Below are 19,113 nucleotides of genomic sequence, written 5' to 3' on the forward strand. Positions count from 1 at the left end.
CTGTAATCTTTAGAATTTTTCAGATTTCCTGTTTCGTTGGTACTTAGAAAAAGGAAAGCGAGGAAAGCTGTTATCTCAGCCTATTGCTCAGCATGGACAGCTGGCCAGTTTCTTGCAAGCTCATGAGCATCTCAGTTGGTTACATGAAATCAATAGTCAAGATCTGGAAAAGGTAGGATTTCTTCATATAAAATTAACTGAAACGTTTGTTTTAAAACTAACAATTTGTTGAATACACATACAAGTGTAAGGGTGTACTAGTCACGACTCTTTGATGTCACTGACTAATATTTTGGATCAAGAAAGCTTTTATTATAACAACACCCTTCCCACCTTCAATTAAAGTAAAAGCGTTCACAATGAATATTTCCTAACGCCCTCAATAAGTCTTCCAGCAAAATCAGGGAAACCCAAAGTTGACATTCTTGATGCTTTAAAACAGGGGTCCCCAACGCGGTGCCCGCGGGTGCCATGGCGTCTAAGTGCGCCCGCGTATTGGCCGGTGGACAAGCATCTGCCGAAATGCCGCCGAGACCTTGCTGCTTGTCGGCAGCATTTCGGTGGATGCTCGTCTGCCGCCACGGTCCTCTGGCACCCACCAGACGAAAAAGGTTGGGGACCACTGCTTTAAAAGGTGGTAAATCTGTTGTTTTTGTTTTTAAATCATCCTTTCCAACTTTTTTAATATATCGTAAAGTAGCAGTGGGAGTTAAATTACTTTGTTTTTCTCTGGGTAAAACATTAACATAAGATGTTAATATTTTTTGGAAAATACAACTGATGTCCTATTCGCATGGACTGAAACTTTTCTTTTCAAAGTAAAGCATAGTGAATAGAGGAGCAAGGAACCCAGAAAAGAACTGAAAGTGTCAGACTAATTTCTGAATTAATATATTTTCATACCAGAATTTTTCCACTCCCATGTCTGACATACCAGATGTATAGGCAAGGATTCACTTGTTACCTCAGAACTGTACATAAATTTCAGTTTCTAGCTAAGTAAACATTCTTGAAGTAACAAGTGAATCAGTCTGCATGTCAAACTGCCCCTTTAAGCTCATTCTGATCTGGTATTTGTGCTTATTTGAATAAAGTCAGTGCTTTAGTGTGTAAAGTAGCAATTCATCTGCTTACTTGATCCTTTGATCATGTGACAATTTTTCTTGACTAGCAATGAAACACACATTTAAATTGTTGGACATTGGTATAGGAATAAAGATCTGTCTTATCTCTGTGGGCTGAAACAGGGTAGGTATAATTGTTGGATGCCAGGTAATTCTATTTTAGAAATTACTAAAAAAATATTTAGAGAAACAAGAAAAATGGTAGGCCAGCTCTTACTAATTATTTATCTTTCTGCCAACTCAGCCCACTGTTTAGTCAGAGGTTTTATTTACATACCTTAGGGGAACACTATGATCAAGACCAAGCAAAATAATCATAACTATTAACCATGGCTATTTTATTATTAAATAAAGCATTAAACTAAACAACACAAATGATTGACCACAAATAATAAACTTCCGTTTGTAATCGCTTCTGTATGTCTCTCTGTGGAGAGCTTTTAACAGCGATTACGCCCTTGAGAGTGAACCACCGCTGTGGGGCGCTTTTCTCTTGATAAGTTGAGATGAAATTTGTGAACTCAGTTTTAGTATCTTATTAGATACTTAAAACTGTTTATGCATGGCACATGATGGCATATATCACGTTGGTAGATGTGCAGGTGAACGAGCCCCTGATGGTGTAGCTGATGTGGTTAGGTCCTATGATGGTGTCACTTGAATAGATATGTGGACAGAGCTGGCATCGGGCCCGCTGCCATCATGTGCCAGCAATGCCCCTCTGCCATGTACATTGGCCAAACTGGGCAGTCTCTACGCAAAAGAATAAATGGACACAAATCTGACATCAGGAATCATAACATTCAAAAACCAGTGGGAGAACACTTCAACCTCTCTAATCACTCAGTGACAGACTTGAAGGTGTCAGTTTTGCAACAAAAAAACTTCAAAAACAGACTCCAAAGAGAGACTGCTGAACTCGAATTAATATGCAAATTAGACACAATTAACTTAGGTCTAAACAGAGACTGGGAATGGTTGGGTCATTACACTAATTGAATTTTTTTCCCCCCATGTTAAGTTCTCCTCACACCTCCTATGGGTCATCTCGATTATCACTTCAAAGTTTTTTCTTCTGCTGCTACTGATAGCTCATCTCAATTGATTGGCCTCTTACAATTGGTATGCGTACTTCCACCTTTTCATGTTCTCTGTATGTATAAATATCTTCTGTCTGTGTGTTTCACTCTATGCATCTGGAGAAGTGAGCTGTAGCCCACGAAAGCTTATGCTGAAATAAATTTGTTAGTCTCTAAGGTGCCACAAGTACTCCTGTTCTTTTTGCTATTTAAGGAGCTGCCTTTAAAACAGGCTAATTACAAATATTAAGAATCTTAAATCTGGTTACATTCCACTATTTATCGGTTTACCAATATTTAGTCCCTGTTTCCTTTCCAGGAATACGTGGTCTAAGCACTTGGTGATTAACAGGAGAAACTGTTAGCCGTTCAGCGTTTCAGCATTTTGATATTCCAACAAAATCATTACAAGAGTTTTAAATCTAATCCCTTGGCAGTTTATTAGTTAAATTCCTCTCATCAATCCATGTTGAAGTCTTGGGGAGGTTTTCCATAGTTTGGTTTCTTCTTGAGTCTTCTCTGTTTTTTTCTTATCTGTCTATGGCAGCTTGTATATAGAGTGCTGTGTAACCGAGGGTCTGTTGAGCAGGATAACACAGGGTGTGTGTGTGGGGGGGTATGTGCTCACTTCTGAGTTTTTATACCCTTTTCCTTCCTGTTTTCATGAAATTATAGGAAAACACATCACTTTCAGGCCTGTTTAGATTTGAGTCAGTTGCTGTCTTTTCATTGGCTTCATGCCTTTGGGGTTGGCCTAGGTGACCCTTTCAGCTCCTGAAGTATGCAGTCTGTTTATTGAATATGCAACATTTCTTTAATTGCCTTTGTTCTTGTAACAGGAAACCATCAGATAACTAGCTTCGAAAGTTTTAATTCTCTCTTTTTAATCAGTCCATTCTAGATCTGTAATGTCTGTTCTGAGATATTCTTTCAATTTTATTAGTTGGATAGGAAATGAAATTGTTTTCAAAAAGTCCAAACACTTCTAAAAGAGATCTTTTTAGTTCTCAAAACAGTATTTTAAAATTAAATAACTTTCAGAAGTCTTCAGCTTAATTTGTTGATTCCATATGACAGTTTTTGGAACTGATTTTCTTGTCTTCCTGCATTGGGTGAGGGTTTGCTTCTGCACTGCTGCTAATTAATTAATTCCTCATTAATATAAATATTCTATACTTAAATGTCTTCTTACACTAGTTTAGCAAGGTCATTACATTTCATGTCGGTACGTAAAGCATTTAACTGTTTACACAGCAATGACATCAGGAGCTATATTAGGACTATTGCATTTAGCTAACATTTGCAAGTCTGCATTTCACAAAGGTGTTTGTCATTTCAGCATTAAGAAATAAAAGTTTAAAATATCTCCAACATCATATGTTTTCTGCTAAAGTTTTTAAGAACACAAGCAGGTTTTCTTGCAAGAGGGTGGGGTTAGTAAAGCCCACTTTACCAAGATTAATTGATCGGATAACACATCCTGCATTTCTTTCACAAGCAGGTTATTTTCCTAAAACGTGAATGCTTACGTTGTTTGTCTGCATGTAATTTGCTTGTTGTTAGAAGATAGAAGCAGAAATCTTTGGAATTTATCTGATTAGCTTTAACATTTTGTAACATAACTAGCTAAACATATGTATTGTTACATTTCCAATCATCCTTGCAATAACATTCGTGTAGCTATATGTATTAAAAGACGCAGACAAGTTTGTAACAACTTAAAAAAATTAAGTAACAATAATGTTATTAATATCACTTTTGCATCAATATTGAAGTCTTTTTGCCACATGTCCTAAACAGCAAAATGCAGAACTTCAATTTCCAAGTTGTGTGACACTTTTTTTGGAGAGTTATAGCCTATAAAATCTTGGGGGGAGGGGGTTTAAAGAAAAAATAGCCATAAGGGTTTAGTTCTAAAGGAGTCCATCTATTCTCTTTCTCCCTGTGCCTTCGATGTTATTTCTAATACCCTTCTTAACTTTAGGCTCACAGAACGCTGCAGGCTTTGGCAAATGTGGAGACCAGATATTTTGCAAAAAAGAAAACTCTTCTTGGCTTGAGTAAACTAGCTGCATTGGCATCTGACTTTTCAGAGGACTTATTGCACGAAAAAATAGAAGGTAAGAAATAAGAGCAGAGAAAGCGAACAGCAAGATAATGGATTTCTTTAATCAGAATCTTGTTAGTGTGTTACATATGGTAAAGTTAAATCCTTAGTGCTGGGCCTTTGGAAGTTTTCACCATCAGTGTTGTCTAGTGTCACTGGAAAATTTGGACCCTAGTTCAAGGGTGTATAGTTATTTTTTAAAAGGCACTATCGGCTACTCTGGTAAATAGGTTAATAAAACTACTGCAATTTAAAAAAACAAAAACTCAAAACCACCTCTGATCATTTCTTGGAGCCTGATGGTGTATGGTGTTGACTGCCTTTGGAGTTGAGGTTACATGGTGCTACATGCCCTCATCTACTTGGAGGAGAAAGCCTTGGTAGCTTTAAAAGCCTTCCAGTTTTCCTTTATTAGTATATTTGCAATGTGAAAGTCTAAGCATGTGTACTGTTAACTTGGGTTGTCAATTTTTTTTTTAAATATGTCACTTAATTTTTTTTGGTAAGGAAATGGTTTCATAACGCTTTAATTCAAAACACATTGAGGCTGAGAGCACCTGTCCCCTCTCCAAGTGGCTATACAGGTCCTGCAACCTTGCCCCAGTTTTCAAAGTGTAATATACCTTTCCAGTGATAGTAACTATTGCTGCATCTTTACTACCAGATTGTGGAAAGGCTCATGAAAGATTCGTTAGGAGTAGCTGCTGTAATATTGCCGACCGGGGGAACATTACATCATACTTCACACAATCCCTAATACAATAGTATTTTGTTTATTTGTTTTAGTACCTATTTATGGCTGTTCTTGAATCATCCCTTTCCTGTTATTATCTGTGTTTTTAAACTTAATGACAGTTGACTGAATATCAACACTATTGTCATCTTAACTTTCATTCTTAATTAAAATACTCAGACTGGGGATGTATAAAGCTCCTCATTCAGATTTTGTAGGGAGGTGAACAGTAATCTGTACAACCCCAAGTGAAATAATACTGAAAATTACAAAGGATATTAATGGTAACTAAGCAGACTTTTTGAAACTGTGTCCTTCAGCTTTTAATATGTTTAATCTCCTACATAAACTTTTTAAATAAAATAAACTGGCAGCATCAAATTTTGAAGTTAAAAAGTCATATTTTTCACATTGGGGAAGCAGCCACTCTGGAAACATATAGCTGATGTGAAGAAACGCCTTCAAAACGTAATGACGAGAGCCTCAAATGAGTGAGAGAGAATGGTCTTGTGGTGAAGAGTTAGGAACTCAGGAGATCTGGCTTGAGTTCCCGGTTTTGCCAGAGACTACCTATGTGACCGTGGGCTAGTCACATAATCTCTCTATGTAAAATAAGGATAAGCTGTCCTTTCTCCAACCTTTGTCTTGGCTATTTAGACTGTACTCCCTTCAGAACAAGAACTGCCTCTGTACAGTGTCTAGGACATCAGGGCCCCAGTCTCAGTTGGGAAGTCTGTGTGCTTCTGTAATACAAATAATTTAAAAAAACCTAAATAAACACACTCTTTAAGACAAATAACTTTGTAAACCTGAATAGTTTTGTGACTAGTCAGAATTTATTTGTATGTTTAATGATCACAATATAAATAATAATGTGAAATATTCTTCCCCCTAACTAAATGCAAGAAATATCAGAACAGGAGCGTTTTCTGTTACATCAGGAGACCTTACCTGAACAACTGCTGGCTGATAAACAGATGAACCTCAGTGTCATGCCTGTCTTGACTGCACCTCAGCTTATCGATGTATGTACCTCAACTTTTCTTAGCAGCACATAGGTAAACTTTAGCTATTTTCCACAGAATTGGTGAGAAGATCAGAATTGAATTGTCTTCTTGTTATTTAAAGGATGGTTTTCCATCCCACCCTCAGTTGTAAAATATGAATTGGTTATTTATACTTAAGCCTCCATTATGGCTTATGATTAAACTTCAAGGTATTGCTTCCAGTTCCTGCTTTAGCTTCCTGGTTGAACATGTGCACTACCATGATGCATGGAGCAAATCAGAACAGCATCAAGAGCTGAGCTGTTGTATTGGGGCACTGTGTGGATACATGATAACTTGGAGTCTGGCTTAAGAGGCAGAAGGGACCCAGAACTTGCCACCCTTTGGAAGACAGGGATGTTGCAAAGTGGAAGACGGGGGAGGGCTGCAACCAGGAAGGAGGGATTTTGATGACCAGCTGCACTGAGAGCCAAGAGAAAGTCTTTGATCCCCTACAGAAAATCCAGGCAAAAATCTGACAGCTGACTTTCTCTCCTTTGTCCCTCACTTCTTTTTGCAGTAGTAGCTACAATCACAAATTGCCTTACCAGTTCCTATGTCCTTTAGATAGCATGATCTTTTCATCTGCTTCTCTTTTACCACCCACTGATGTGTGCAGAAAGTAATAGAGGAATGCATGGTGGCAGCATGTTGCTACAGTCACCATCAAAAGAAACCAGAACCTATCAGTGATGTCTTTTCTGGTATTCATTGCTCTCTGTACAGCCTCTACAAAAGAAGCAGCAAGTTGCACATTCTGTCATTACTGTCCCTCTATCTTCTTGGACTTGCCCTAGTAGTCAGCAGGTTCTGAGTCCTCTACCCACACCTTAAAGTAGGCTAGTTAGGGGGAAGAGGGAGAGGAGGAGATACCACATAATCCCTTTTCAAGCAGTTGGGACACTGTCAGCCATCCAGTTTTCCTCTAATAAGTTCCGGCTACCATCAGATCAGTGTCCTTAGTCACTGTTTACAACCAGGAAGTGAAAATCAGGGGCTGGGAACAAAATATATTAGTCTTAATCTTAAATTTCAATTTAAAATCCGGATTGAGGGTTTCCTGTATGGAAACTCTATATTAAAGGGTGAGTTGGCAAAATATGTGTCTGCAGTTTTAAATGGAAAAGGTTGGTTTTGAATTTTGATCGCAAGCATGTCTGTTTTCAGGAGACAAATGATAGTGCATGCATTTGTATATTGCTGTGAGCTCGTTTTATTTGTGGAGCTGAGCTCTGGCTACAATAGGCTAGGAATGTTGCAGCCTTAAACGGCATTTAAATTTGAAACCTGTACTATAGCAGCCTTATATCCAATATAGTCTTTCCACAGACCATTGTCATGTGGGTGGAATGCTAGTCTAAAACCTTGACTGTATTCCTTACCATAAAAATACTTACAGCCAAATCAATACATATTTCAATGAAAAGGTCACATAAGTGGAAAATACGTGGTCGTCTTCCCACAGAGTTCTTCACAATATCAGTTTACATCAGTTTGCAAGCTAAAAATAATTCTGTACTTAATCTTTTCATACCATAGCTGTACATATGTGATGAGAACAGAAGAGCTAATGAGTATGACTTCAAGAAAGCACTGGACCTGCTGGAATATATTGATGAGGTAGGAAAACTGGTTGGGTGATCTCAGAATCAGAGGAAGTATATTTTAACTTCTCTGAGCTGGTGTTATTACTGTAACTTGAGGGTTACATACTGGCCATTGGTGCCCACCAATGGAAGTGACCTTTTCTAGTTTTTCAATCTTTGGAGATATAATGTCAAATGTGGTGTAGGTCAAAGTAACTGGTTTAGATCATAAGTGAAATAACACTTACCCTTGTAAACTGCAACAGGGTAGGCCATCTGTGTTATACTGAGAACCTTGCCAGTCTAGAATTTGTCACCAAACAAGAAGGGGGCGGAGGTGTCCATCAGTTTTAGGAAAACAATACTCACTTGTCCACTATTATTAGTTTATCTGTGTGCCAATAAATAATCCAAAATGAATCTGCCATGCGTCCTCAAATTGACAAGACTACTTTGGCCTACGTCTGTGGTTTTTATCATTATGATAGTACTATTTAGGGCATAAAGCTTGCTGTCTTAAGCTTGCATCTTTGAGAGGTCATCATTTCTCCTTGCACACTCTTATTCCCTGTTTGCTGACAATTACTTCTGGCAATTGGCAATGCCAAAAATCAGCTCTCCAGGACCATCACTCCTGAGCAGCATTCTTCAACCAAAAATAAAAGCCATGTCACTTCAGAGAAGTGTTATTTCCAAAGTAGCTAGGAAAGGTTGCTCCAGACGTGCTGGAAAGCATTTCTGTGCTGCTTCTTGGAATGGGGAGAATCATCTCTGATGTTCCCAGCTCTTCCTGGTCTGGAGGGAAAAGACTCCAGCTTGAATCTACTGTATGATAGTGCTTTGTGCTACAATAAGGCCATTGTGTTGCCCAACAATAACTTTGCTGGTCACATAGTTATTACATTTAGATTATTTAGACCTTAAATTATGGTCTTTTCCTTGTTAAAGTTCCTTTTTGTAATACCTCTTAAGTAATTCTTATTTGTGCATAAGTCTTATGTAGAAAATATTTGCTTGTATTTTGTGCTTTTATTACACATTATTGTATGTAATGGAGGCGGAGAAAAATGTTAATGTTTGGGACAGTGTATTGTATTGATAGACCCAGAATTAGTTTTCTTCCACTTTAAACAGAAAAATGTTGCTTAACACACATACCCTGATTTGACTGCTATATAAGAACTAAGTGTAAATAATAACATTACTTTGGGAGAGAATAGCAGCAAATGGGGTTACTGGACTTAGTTGCTACTCTTCTTTCATTTGTCATTGCCTTTTTCCAAGTTCCCACCATCCTTTATGAAAATAGTAATATAGTGTCATTTTAAGAAAATAAGATTTAAAAGAATCTTTCATTTAAATTAGAGAAACTTAGATGTCTGAGTAAGAATATACACTACAAATGGGAAAGCATAAATTAAACTAAAATTTCTGAGTGGACAAGGTCAGCCAAACTTAGGATTTCATCTGTATCACCCATGGAGAAGCATGATTGACAAGAGAAACTGCAGAATTTTGAGGCTAGACATGGGTTGCCTAATTGCTCTTGTTAGCTGTCCCAGTGACACTCTTATCTAACTGGCAAAAAGCTAATAGCACAAGGATTTTGCTCACACTCTTGCTTCCAGAATTCCCTCAGCCTAGATTTCTCAGTTTCTCCTGGGGGGGATTAAATAGCTGAGATGCCCAAGAAGGCTAATGGGAAAACAAGTTTCAGAGTAGCAGCCGTGTTAGTCTGTATCCGCAAAAATAACAGGAGTACTTGTGGCACCTTAGAGACTAACAAATTTATTAGAGCATAAGCTTTCGTGGGCTACAACCCACAAAAACAAATGGCCTTTTGTGGTGACAGCATCATTATCTGAGCAGGAAGGTCTCATGCCAAGCCTCTTAATATCTGTGCTAGAGGTCTGTCTGCACTAGGGTAAAGGTGTATTTTAAAGACATGTTAGCTAACACATTTAAAAACCCTAATGTAGATAGGGTAAACTGTATTTTAACACGTGATAGTTATCTGGTCATGGTGAACACCTAGCTAGCATGTAAGACAACTTGCCCTGGGCACAGTAGGTTTTTCCAAACAGATTAGCTAACATGGATTTTAAAATATAGATAGAGATAGATATGGGGTTAGAGAAGTTCATAGCCTCAGCTGCAGCTGGAGAGAAACAGCCTTTAATGGTTGAAGTCTGAGCCAGGTCAGCCCATGTTGTCCTAAAACAGGAGTTGCACTCAGACAAGTGATTCTCCCCTCCTTCACAGACTTACTTTTCTCTAATAGCCAAGGCCTTCATGGCTGCCAGAGTGCCAATGGGTAACCCCTTTATGAGAGACATTATCTTAAACTTTTTGGCTTTGCAAGTCAAAGCTAAAGTCATTTCCCACTCTGTCTTCTCAGATGTCTTTAAACATCAAAGGGCATTTTTCCAAGGCATTACTTTAGAGCAGTGCTTTTCAAACTTTTTAGGCTGCATACCCCTTTCCAAATAATGTAGTCTAACCTACCCCCATCTGAGACAGGCAGAGGCGATGCATGGGGGGCATGCCCCCCAATTTCTGCCTTCCATTTAGCAACAGCTTCTAGAGGTGTTCAAACTGTGGGATGCAGAATAACATTGGGGGGAGGGGTGGTGATGCCAGGCGGCTTGGGCCAGCCCCGCATAGCAGGGCTCAGGGAGGGAGTGCTACCTCCATCCCCTGACTCACCTCAGCAGGCCACCCAGCCTGGGTTGGGGGGAGGCGTAACCAAAAATTATAACTTGCGGCGGGAGGGGGTTCAGCTCAAAAAGTTTGAAAACCGTAGGTAATGCTCCCTTTTCAGTAGCTCAAACATGGGACTGATATTTTCAGAAGGTTTTTATTTTTATTTTTTTATTTCTAATTCCTATCAGATGCTTTTAGGTCTTATTAGCTATTACTACTTTCTCAAATAGGTTTAAATAGGTGAAACCATCCTTAACTCTCTGACATATGAGCACCGAGATCTTTCATCTTTTTCATCTAGTAACTGTATCTCAACCAAAATGCAGTAATTTGTGGTTTCCTGAAACAGGTCTTTCCCACAAATGGGTGGCAGTTGAAAAACATGGCAGCCTTACCATAATGCTGTAACTGATTTTTCTATATTTATTAAGACCTACCTCTGCTAGTCACTGTTGGTTTATCTCTTAGGCCCTACTTATGTTCACATCACAGTCTTCCATTGCTTGGGCTGTGCTGGTTGGCTTCTTAACTAGAGGACCTGTTTGTATTTGCTTTTATTTTGCACCATTTTTGCTGACTTTCCCACAAGTTTTGTTCTTTGTAATGTGTGCAAGCGTACAAAAAAAGTAGAACAAGGAATTGTGCATTGAATGTAGAGTAAGTTTCAATCTTTTCTCTCCTGTTGATTCTTTTCTGTTTTAGAAGACAAGATTATTTACCCTTTGCAAGCCTCTCAGATTTGGTGCTAACAATTGTCCTGATACTAGGGCAGTAGTGCAAAATTACTCAGGGTCAAATGATAATATATTGGCCAGTTAGATGGTTTGACAATGCAAGGGTATAACACAGCTGCATAGAAACATACATACATATTACAATGCTTACTTTCTGTCATACTGCATTGTGCTTATGCAGTACTGTTTTATCTGACGATTTCAAATAACTAAGTCTCAAAACTCCTGTGAAATAGATCAGTAAAGTGAGGCACAGGGAGGTTATTGCTTATCTACAGTAAGCAGAGCTGAATAGAATTCCGAGGCTATGTGAAGCTTGCAGCCCCTGCATTTGTGAATCAAATGAACCAAATGACTGAATGAAATTTGGACAAATAGCAAGTTTTAGTAAGTTTTTGTGTCAAAACCATGTGAAATTACTGCATTTTACACTGTTTCCACCCCAAGTCATAACTGGGCTTCATTTCAGGTACCTGTCCCAAGTGTTGAAGTGGTAACAAAACTAGGCAGTTTTGCTTTGAGGGTTTTGAGAGATGTTCTTTTGCTTTGACCACTAGACGGTACTGCCTCTCTGCAATGAAGTAGACAAACAGGTTCCTATGTACTTGTTACCAATATCAATTATTCTTTTGTAAATAAGAGTAAAGAAAGCATCCAAGTCAACTCTGGGTTCTGGATGTGATGTGGTGGTTAGAAAAAAACCTTCATTTGTCTTTTTTTAAAAAACCAGCAGTTAATATTAATTTTCCTTTTCTTTTTAAATTGAAGGAGGAAGAAGTGGATGTAAATGATCTTAAGCTTAAAATTCTTTGTAAAGCTCTCCAAAGAGACAGGTAGGTCATAACTGAACATACATGAAGTGTACAATTTTCTCTATTCATAGCATTGATTTTTCTTAATTGTAAATTTTTGTACTAATCTCCAGCGTCTAATATCAGATTGAATGTTCAAATGGTATGTATGTATGTTTAATATAGATTCTGAAAAGTCTGTCCAGAACAATGTGTTTTTTTAGAGGGAGGGGAGAGGTATCACTTACAAAGCTACTTCTGTAATAGTTTATCCATTAAATCTTCTAGCTATTCTACAAATACTTTAAACATTTAGGGAATTAAAATGCAACTATGTGGTTTCTTGAATTTTCTTTTGCCCTTTAATGGGAGAGAGAGATGACTGGCTATGAAACTGGATTTTCTTCTTTGAGGCTAACAGCATATTTCCACTTGTGGAATAAGCAGATCCCAAGCTTGGAATCTTCTAGAGCAGTGTTTCTCAACGACCGGTCACAGTTTAGGAAGACAGCGAGCTGGTCCTTGGTATAAGGTAGAGAAACACTGTTCTAGAGTATTGTCCATTGACGCTGCTGCTGGAGACTTTCATGTCACTTATGCTGGGCACAGAACTACTTTGACAAATTATTCTCCAGAGCCAGCAGTGCTGGATGTTCAGCTCTGGACTTAGTTGAGTTAGACAGCTCCAAGGACCTTGGTTCTGCTATGTTGGACCCAAACACTTTGGTAAGCTGTTCCTCACTTTGTAGTCAACAAAACAGGATCATTGGTACTGGAAGAGACCAGGGACCTAAATATTGTTTTAGCTAGCTATAGAGCCGCTTTGACTGATCGCCAAAGTCAGTGCTGGACACACCTTACTAGACTTAATCAACTGGATCTGAAGAGTTTCCCTCATCACCAGTGTTTGAGGCAACCCTCCTGCTCTTCACAGATCTGTAGATGAGCGGTTCTCAACCAGGGGTATTCCTACCCATGGGGGGTACACAGAGGTCTTCTAGGGGGTTCATCAACTCCTCTACATATTTGCCTAGTTTTATACAAGCTACATAAAAAGCACTACTGAAGACAGTACAAATTGAATTTTCATACAATGACTTGTTTAGACTGCTCTATATACTATACACTGAAATGTAAGTACAAGATTTATATTCCGATCGATTTATTTTTTAATTATATGGTAAAAATGAGAAAGGCGGCAATTTTTCAGTAATAGTTGCTGTGACACTTTTGTATTTTGCTGTCTGATTTTGTAAGCGAGTAGTTTAAGTGAGGTGAAACTTGGGGTAGACAAGACAAATCAGTCTCCTGAAAGGGGTACAGTAGTCTGCAAAAGGTGAGAGTCACTACTCTAGATGTGTTGGAGCATAAGCTTTCGTGGGTGAACACCCACTTCGTCAGACGCATGTGACATGCGTCTGACGAAGTGGGTGTTCACCCACGAAAGCTTATGCTCCAATACATTTGTTAGTCTTAAAGGTGCCACAGGACACTCTGTTGCTTTTTACAGATCCAGACTAACACGGCTACCCCTCTGATACTTGACTGTTCTAGATAATGCCCATGACATGTAGGCACCCTTTCCTTCTAGTTTTCAAATGCTAGTCAGTCAGATTTTTGAACTATGGTCATACCCCACCCCTGCTCCAAAGGGACAGAAGGAAAAAAAGGGGGGAGGGATAGCTCAGTGGTTTGAGCATTGGCCTGCTAAACCCAGGGTTGTGAGTTCAATCCTTGAGGGGACCACTTAGGGATCTGGGGCAAAATCAGTACTTGGTCCTGCTAGTGAAGGCAGGGGGCTGGACTCGATGACCTTTCAAGGTCCCTTCCAGTTCTATGAGATAGGTATATCTCTATATATTTAAAAATAACCAGTGAGGGAAGAGCATATTCCATGCCCACTGCACCTTTGGCAGTCAAAAGGAGCTGAAGAGCAGTTGGAGCCACTCCCACTTAAAGGGGAGGTTCCAAAGAACAGGGATTTCCAGAAAACTCCAAGCTTGCATGGCCAGGGAGCATTTATCCTACAAGTGGGAATATGCAGGCAACATAGTTATTTCTGATTAGTAACCTTCCCCACTCCTTATTAAATTACCCCTGATTAAAGCCTTCACAATTACAGCCTAACGAGTTTTTAGGCCTTGTCCATGCTGGGCCAAGAACAGAGTTTAGAAATGGTATTTAAACTCTGCTAGAACAAATTTTAAACATGGCTCTCATCCACATTAGCTAGCCAATCTGTATTCAAACCAGTTTGGGTGGAATAGTGTTTAGATAGTTTACGTATAATTTCCAGATTTGGTTCCCAGTTCCCTGTGGTTCTGCAGCCAAGGAGGCTAATCCCTGTTCCAAGGGAGGTAGTGACCATTCTCTAGCATCTGCAAAATGCTACATTAGGTATTCCACAACACCTGCTTTTAGGGGTGGAGCTTGTTACATTCCCTAACTTGATTACTATATATGGTGACTGGATTCTTTGGTACAACACCGAGACTCGCTAAGCATGCTTAGCAACATCCTAACATAGTGCTGGACTTAGTTTCTCTCATTCTCTTCACCACTCATATGCCTGTAGAAGGAGTGAAGATAGGGGGAAAGGAGGGTAACAGGGAACTTTGTCTTTTTTCTCCCCAATAAAACCATGGGTGAAATCCTGACCCGGTTGAAGTCAATGAGAGTTTTGCCACTGACCTCATTGGAACAGCGGTTTCTCCCCAGATGCTACTTTTTGTTGTTGTTAGTGTACCTATTTGGAGACATGGCTGAGAACTGACCAAACCATCCATTTCCCAGTGACCACACAAGGTAATTATGTCCATTTTAGGACTGAAATAATGGGTATATCTACACTGCAATTAAAAACCTGCAGCTGGCTCGTGCCAGCTGGCTCAGGCTCACAGGATAAGGTACTGTTTAATTGCAGTGTAGATGTTCAGGCTCGGGCTGGAGCTTGAGCTCTAGGACTCTGAGGTGGGAGGGTCCCAGAGCTTAGACTGCAGCCTGAGCCCAACATGTGCATCACAATTAAACAGCCCCTTAGCCAGAGCCAGCTGGTACAGGCCAGCTGTGGGTATCTAATTGCAGTGTAGCCATACCCAGCGTAATTCCAGGCTGCATGGCATTTGACATTGGGGACAAGAAACCTCAGCAACTGAAAAATCCAGTGCCAGCAGCAAGGGAAGTTATTTTAAATCAGGGTTTTTTTCCCCTTTCTGCCAAGCAAGAATGGTTTGAATTAGGGCTTCAGCAGCAGCCTGACCTTTCCCTTGAATGACTCAGCATATGTGATCACATATTAAGGCTTGCAAAGCTCAGAAACTATGGATATTTTGTGCTGAGTTAGGGCCTTGAAATTTTAAACCTTTCACTCAACATTTTGTTCTTCCTTTGCTTCTCCTGTTTAAAAAAGTATGTTGGCAAGTTGCCTTTGCTTCTGTGTTCTGAGGTATGTCTTTTTACATAAAACTCTTGTCAGAATAGTGATTGTGGAATAATTAAAATAATTGTTTAAACTAGCTTACTTAGACCCATGTGTGTAATTGATTCTGAGTTCTCTAATTGAAGCCAATAACTTTTTTCCGCTGTTACGGTTTCGTCAGTAGGGAGGCATTCCTATTATCTGCTTTATTAGTTTTTTTTGTAATGCCACAATTTTAATAAAATTTTCCTCTAAAATATTAAAAAGATAATCAGTTCAGGATGCAACAAACACTAGCTTTCAACTGTAGAAATGCACACAGAATACAGGTATACGCCAAGAAAATGTATTGTTTTAGTATCAGGTTTTTAATTATCCTGTTCTCATATTTGATCAAGTTTTTAATCAACTTTACAACTTATAATTTATACTTTCTGAGTTGCAGTTGGTCCAGTTCAGAAGGTAAAGATGATCCAATTGAAGCATCTAAAGACAGTATATTTGTGAAAATACTACAAAAGTTATTGAAAGAAAGTAAGTTTTGTTATATGTAAAAAATACTTCCTCAAATTACTGTATGTCATCCTTGTTTTAAAACATACTTAACAAAATAAACAGCTTTTATCTATAAAAAGTAGAACAAGAAAGATGTAAAAGAAGCAAAAAAATTGCATCAGTAATTCATTAGATAAAAATGTGACCATGTGGCACCCTACTCTAGCTTTATGTATTGTTAGGGAGGTGACAAAACATGTAAGTTCTCTCTCTCGGAGCCTCCAAATTACATCTGTTTTGCAGGAAGATAGTGGAGTGTTTTCTTTTTTTTTTTAGAAACTCATTATTATACAACGGAACTCAGCCTCCAGTGTGAAAATCCCCTATGGGACAGGAGGAATTTTAAGACACCAGGATTATAATTCAGAATGGCTTAATTGTTTTAACTCACACTTTTAAAAAACTAACAAAAAGCCTTGTGTTCAGACCAATCAAGCAACATCACAACTCAAAAGGAATTTTTTGGATGAAATTTTATAAGCAACTAAAAGAGATTAGAATAGTAACTCAACCTTAACTATAATCACAATTTTAAAAAGCTATATTGTCAAATGAGAGAAGCTTGAAGGTTATAAATATGGAAGTGCATTTCTTCAGAACAGTTTTATGTTGCATTTTTAAATCTATATGATTCTTGACCTTTTTTAAGGGCTGTAGTATCCAGTCATTTGGACTAAGTCCATTTTAATTGATCAAAAGTATGATTCATCATAGTTTTTTATTTGTTAAAGAGGCACTTTGTGGCGTTTACATAACTATTAAAATATAGAATATGAAAATGGTCAAATTGAGGAGGGGAATATAATCTTAATCTTTAAACAATGAACTCAGTTTTACAGAACACTTTATAGAGTTGTTGCACTGCATGACACAGTAGATGGAATAGAATTAGAACAGTCTTTACAACTGCAAACATGATTCAGGAACTGAAATGCAGGTAAAGATGTTTCCATTGGCATCAAGCATCCTATCTAAGTATCTTACAGTTTCTATAATGCACGTTTATTTGTGTTGTAGGAGTTCAGCTCAGTGAATATTTACCGGAGGTGAAGGACTTGCTGCAAGCAGATGAACTTGGCAACTTGAAATCCAATCCTTATTTTGAATTTGTGCTAAAGGCAAACTATGAACACTATGTTCAAGGACAAGCATGATGACTTTTAACATTTTTGAAAGTAGAAATTTCTAAAGAACTGAGTTAAAGCAGTGTATACTTTTTTACATTCTGTATGTACTTGGTTAAACCTTTGTAATAAAGTTTATACAGTAATGTGTTTGGCTTTTGAAATTAACAGTCTTTACAATATAGCTAAGTCTCTTAATTTCTCTCTAGGAAACTCACTTTCTCTCCCGATGGCTGTAAATGTATGGCTGATTTTCATTTTCTGTGCCTCTTTTGGTTTCACATTTGTTCTGTACTTTTGTCTCGTGTGCAGGAAGTCTCAACACTGGAGGCACATACACCTGGGTGAAAACCATGAGAGTTTTGCCATTGACTTCACTGGGGCCAGGATTTCACCCCGGGAGTATATATTGGAAAAAATACAATAAATGTTAAATGATGGCCGAATATATAGCTTTTTGGATTAAGAAATGAAAGCCATGCTTGTGTAAGGCACTCTGCTTAGAAATTAGGCTTTTGGTATAAAACTTTGCATTGATACAACACCTTCCATCTGAAGAGATCCATGCAATACATGGATAGGTAAGTAGTCCCCATTTACAGAAAAGGAAACTGTCACAGAAATGATAAGTGACTTGCACAAGGTCACTCCCTGTGCCTGTGGCAGATAGGAATAGAACCCAAAAAGGAATAGAATCTCCTGACTTAAAAGTCCCCTGGCCTAGCAAATACATCAATCTTTCAACTTGTCCGTAAATCCAGTTTTTCACATAAATTTTCAACAAATCCAGAGCAATTTTTTAGATTAAGGTTACAAATACAAAAGTTATCTATAGATTTTTACATTTTTAAAACAATGAGATTGAAGTTTGCACCATACAGTAATTGACAATAAATGCCTAGAACCTAACCTCACAGGAAACCTAGAAAGCAGTTACCAAAGTGAGAGTCCAGGAAGACCTTCCTTACTCGAAGACTCATTCTTTACTAGTAGATGCCAACTTACCCCAGTTCACTTATCTCTGACACGATGATAAAAAAAAGTCCATGTAACTCTTAACATTGTAATGGTTCTCAGACTGAAATAACAGGCTTAATTTAAAATCATATAAAAATTGCTTTAATCTGACAAATCGCAGGAGGAGCTTTTCTTTTACAAATAGTTTAATGTCCAGAGAGTGAATGCAGAGCAACTTGCATACCCTTATGCTCTACTTGCCCTGGCTAGGTGCCTGCTAAAACAACTTGATCCAACAGCTGAGAAGGTCATAAGTTAAATCAGTTGAAGAGAATCCAATTTCTAGTTTAAAAAGCACAGCTATTGCACCATTGCTTCCCCTCCTCCCTGTGCTAATACAGTGCTCAGGGCTGAAAGGCTGAACATGTTTGGAAGAATAGACTTATCTAGAGATGTTCTAACTAATATGGAAGAGATACTCATTAGCAACCTTGTAAAAAGTCAACAATTAAACTTCACCTGTTTCTACAGTATGACATGGCTGTGAGAGCTGTCAGTATAACTTACAGCTTTGACTTTACAAAAGGGAATAATTCAAAGTATTGGAATTTTACTTACTCATGTAAAACACAATTTTAAATGGAAATGGGATCTCAAATTATTTAAAAAACTAAACTAAACAGTAGGAGATGGGAAATGGTATATCAAATGACTGGCACTCTTTGTAAGGATATCTTATTCCTGTGCTTTGGCTTTGTTAAAATTAGCTTGAAGTGTCTAGTAATGTAGACATTTCTGGCCAAGCCTTGAATGTACTGATGGGATTTCTCACCCCCAGCCCCTCCAACTCATCTCCATACAATCTAACCACCTGTACCCAGTCATAATCCACAGAGTATGCCAAGGGAGACGTCTCAATAGCTGTTACACTTAGTTAAGAAGATAAATTTGCTAAAGTTTATGTATAACTATAGATTGCTGTTAGCTCTTGATCTACTCCAAAGACAGGATATTAGGAATTGGAATTAGGAATGTTCAATGTGTTCACTATGTCAGTATAAAATTTGAAAGGTCAAGATTATTGGGTTATTGTCCCTTTGCATGTGCTTGTTCATTCTATGCCAGGGGTCGGCAACCTATGGCACGTGTGCCGAAG

The 19,113-nt window shown here is 38.3% G+C and overlaps 1 protein-coding gene across 1 annotated transcript in view; it reads left to right on the forward strand.

Annotated features, from left to right (window-relative positions):
• NUP133 (nucleoporin 133) overlaps positions 1-17,138 on the forward strand; it is a 63,817-nt gene extending 46,679 nt beyond the window's left edge. The window contains exons 20-26 of the mRNA XM_065401266.1: positions 14-172; positions 4,188-4,323; positions 5,950-6,068; positions 7,629-7,709; positions 11,881-11,945; positions 15,767-15,855; positions 16,894-17,138. Of these exons, the coding sequence (XP_065257338.1) occupies positions 14-172; positions 4,188-4,323; positions 5,950-6,068; positions 7,629-7,709; positions 11,881-11,945; positions 15,767-15,855; positions 16,894-17,030 (786 nt within the window). The 3' untranslated portion in view covers positions 17,031-17,138. The remainder of the gene's footprint in view (positions 1-13; positions 173-4,187; positions 4,324-5,949; positions 6,069-7,628; positions 7,710-11,880; positions 11,946-15,766; positions 15,856-16,893) is intronic.
• Positions 17,139-19,113: the final 1,975 nt, after the last annotated feature.

Source organism: Emys orbicularis, chromosome 3 (assembly GCF_028017835.1).
Source record: "Emys orbicularis isolate rEmyOrb1 chromosome 3, rEmyOrb1.hap1, whole genome shotgun sequence".
In the NCBI taxonomy this organism is placed as follows: domain Eukaryota; kingdom Metazoa; phylum Chordata; order Testudines; family Emydidae; genus Emys; species Emys orbicularis.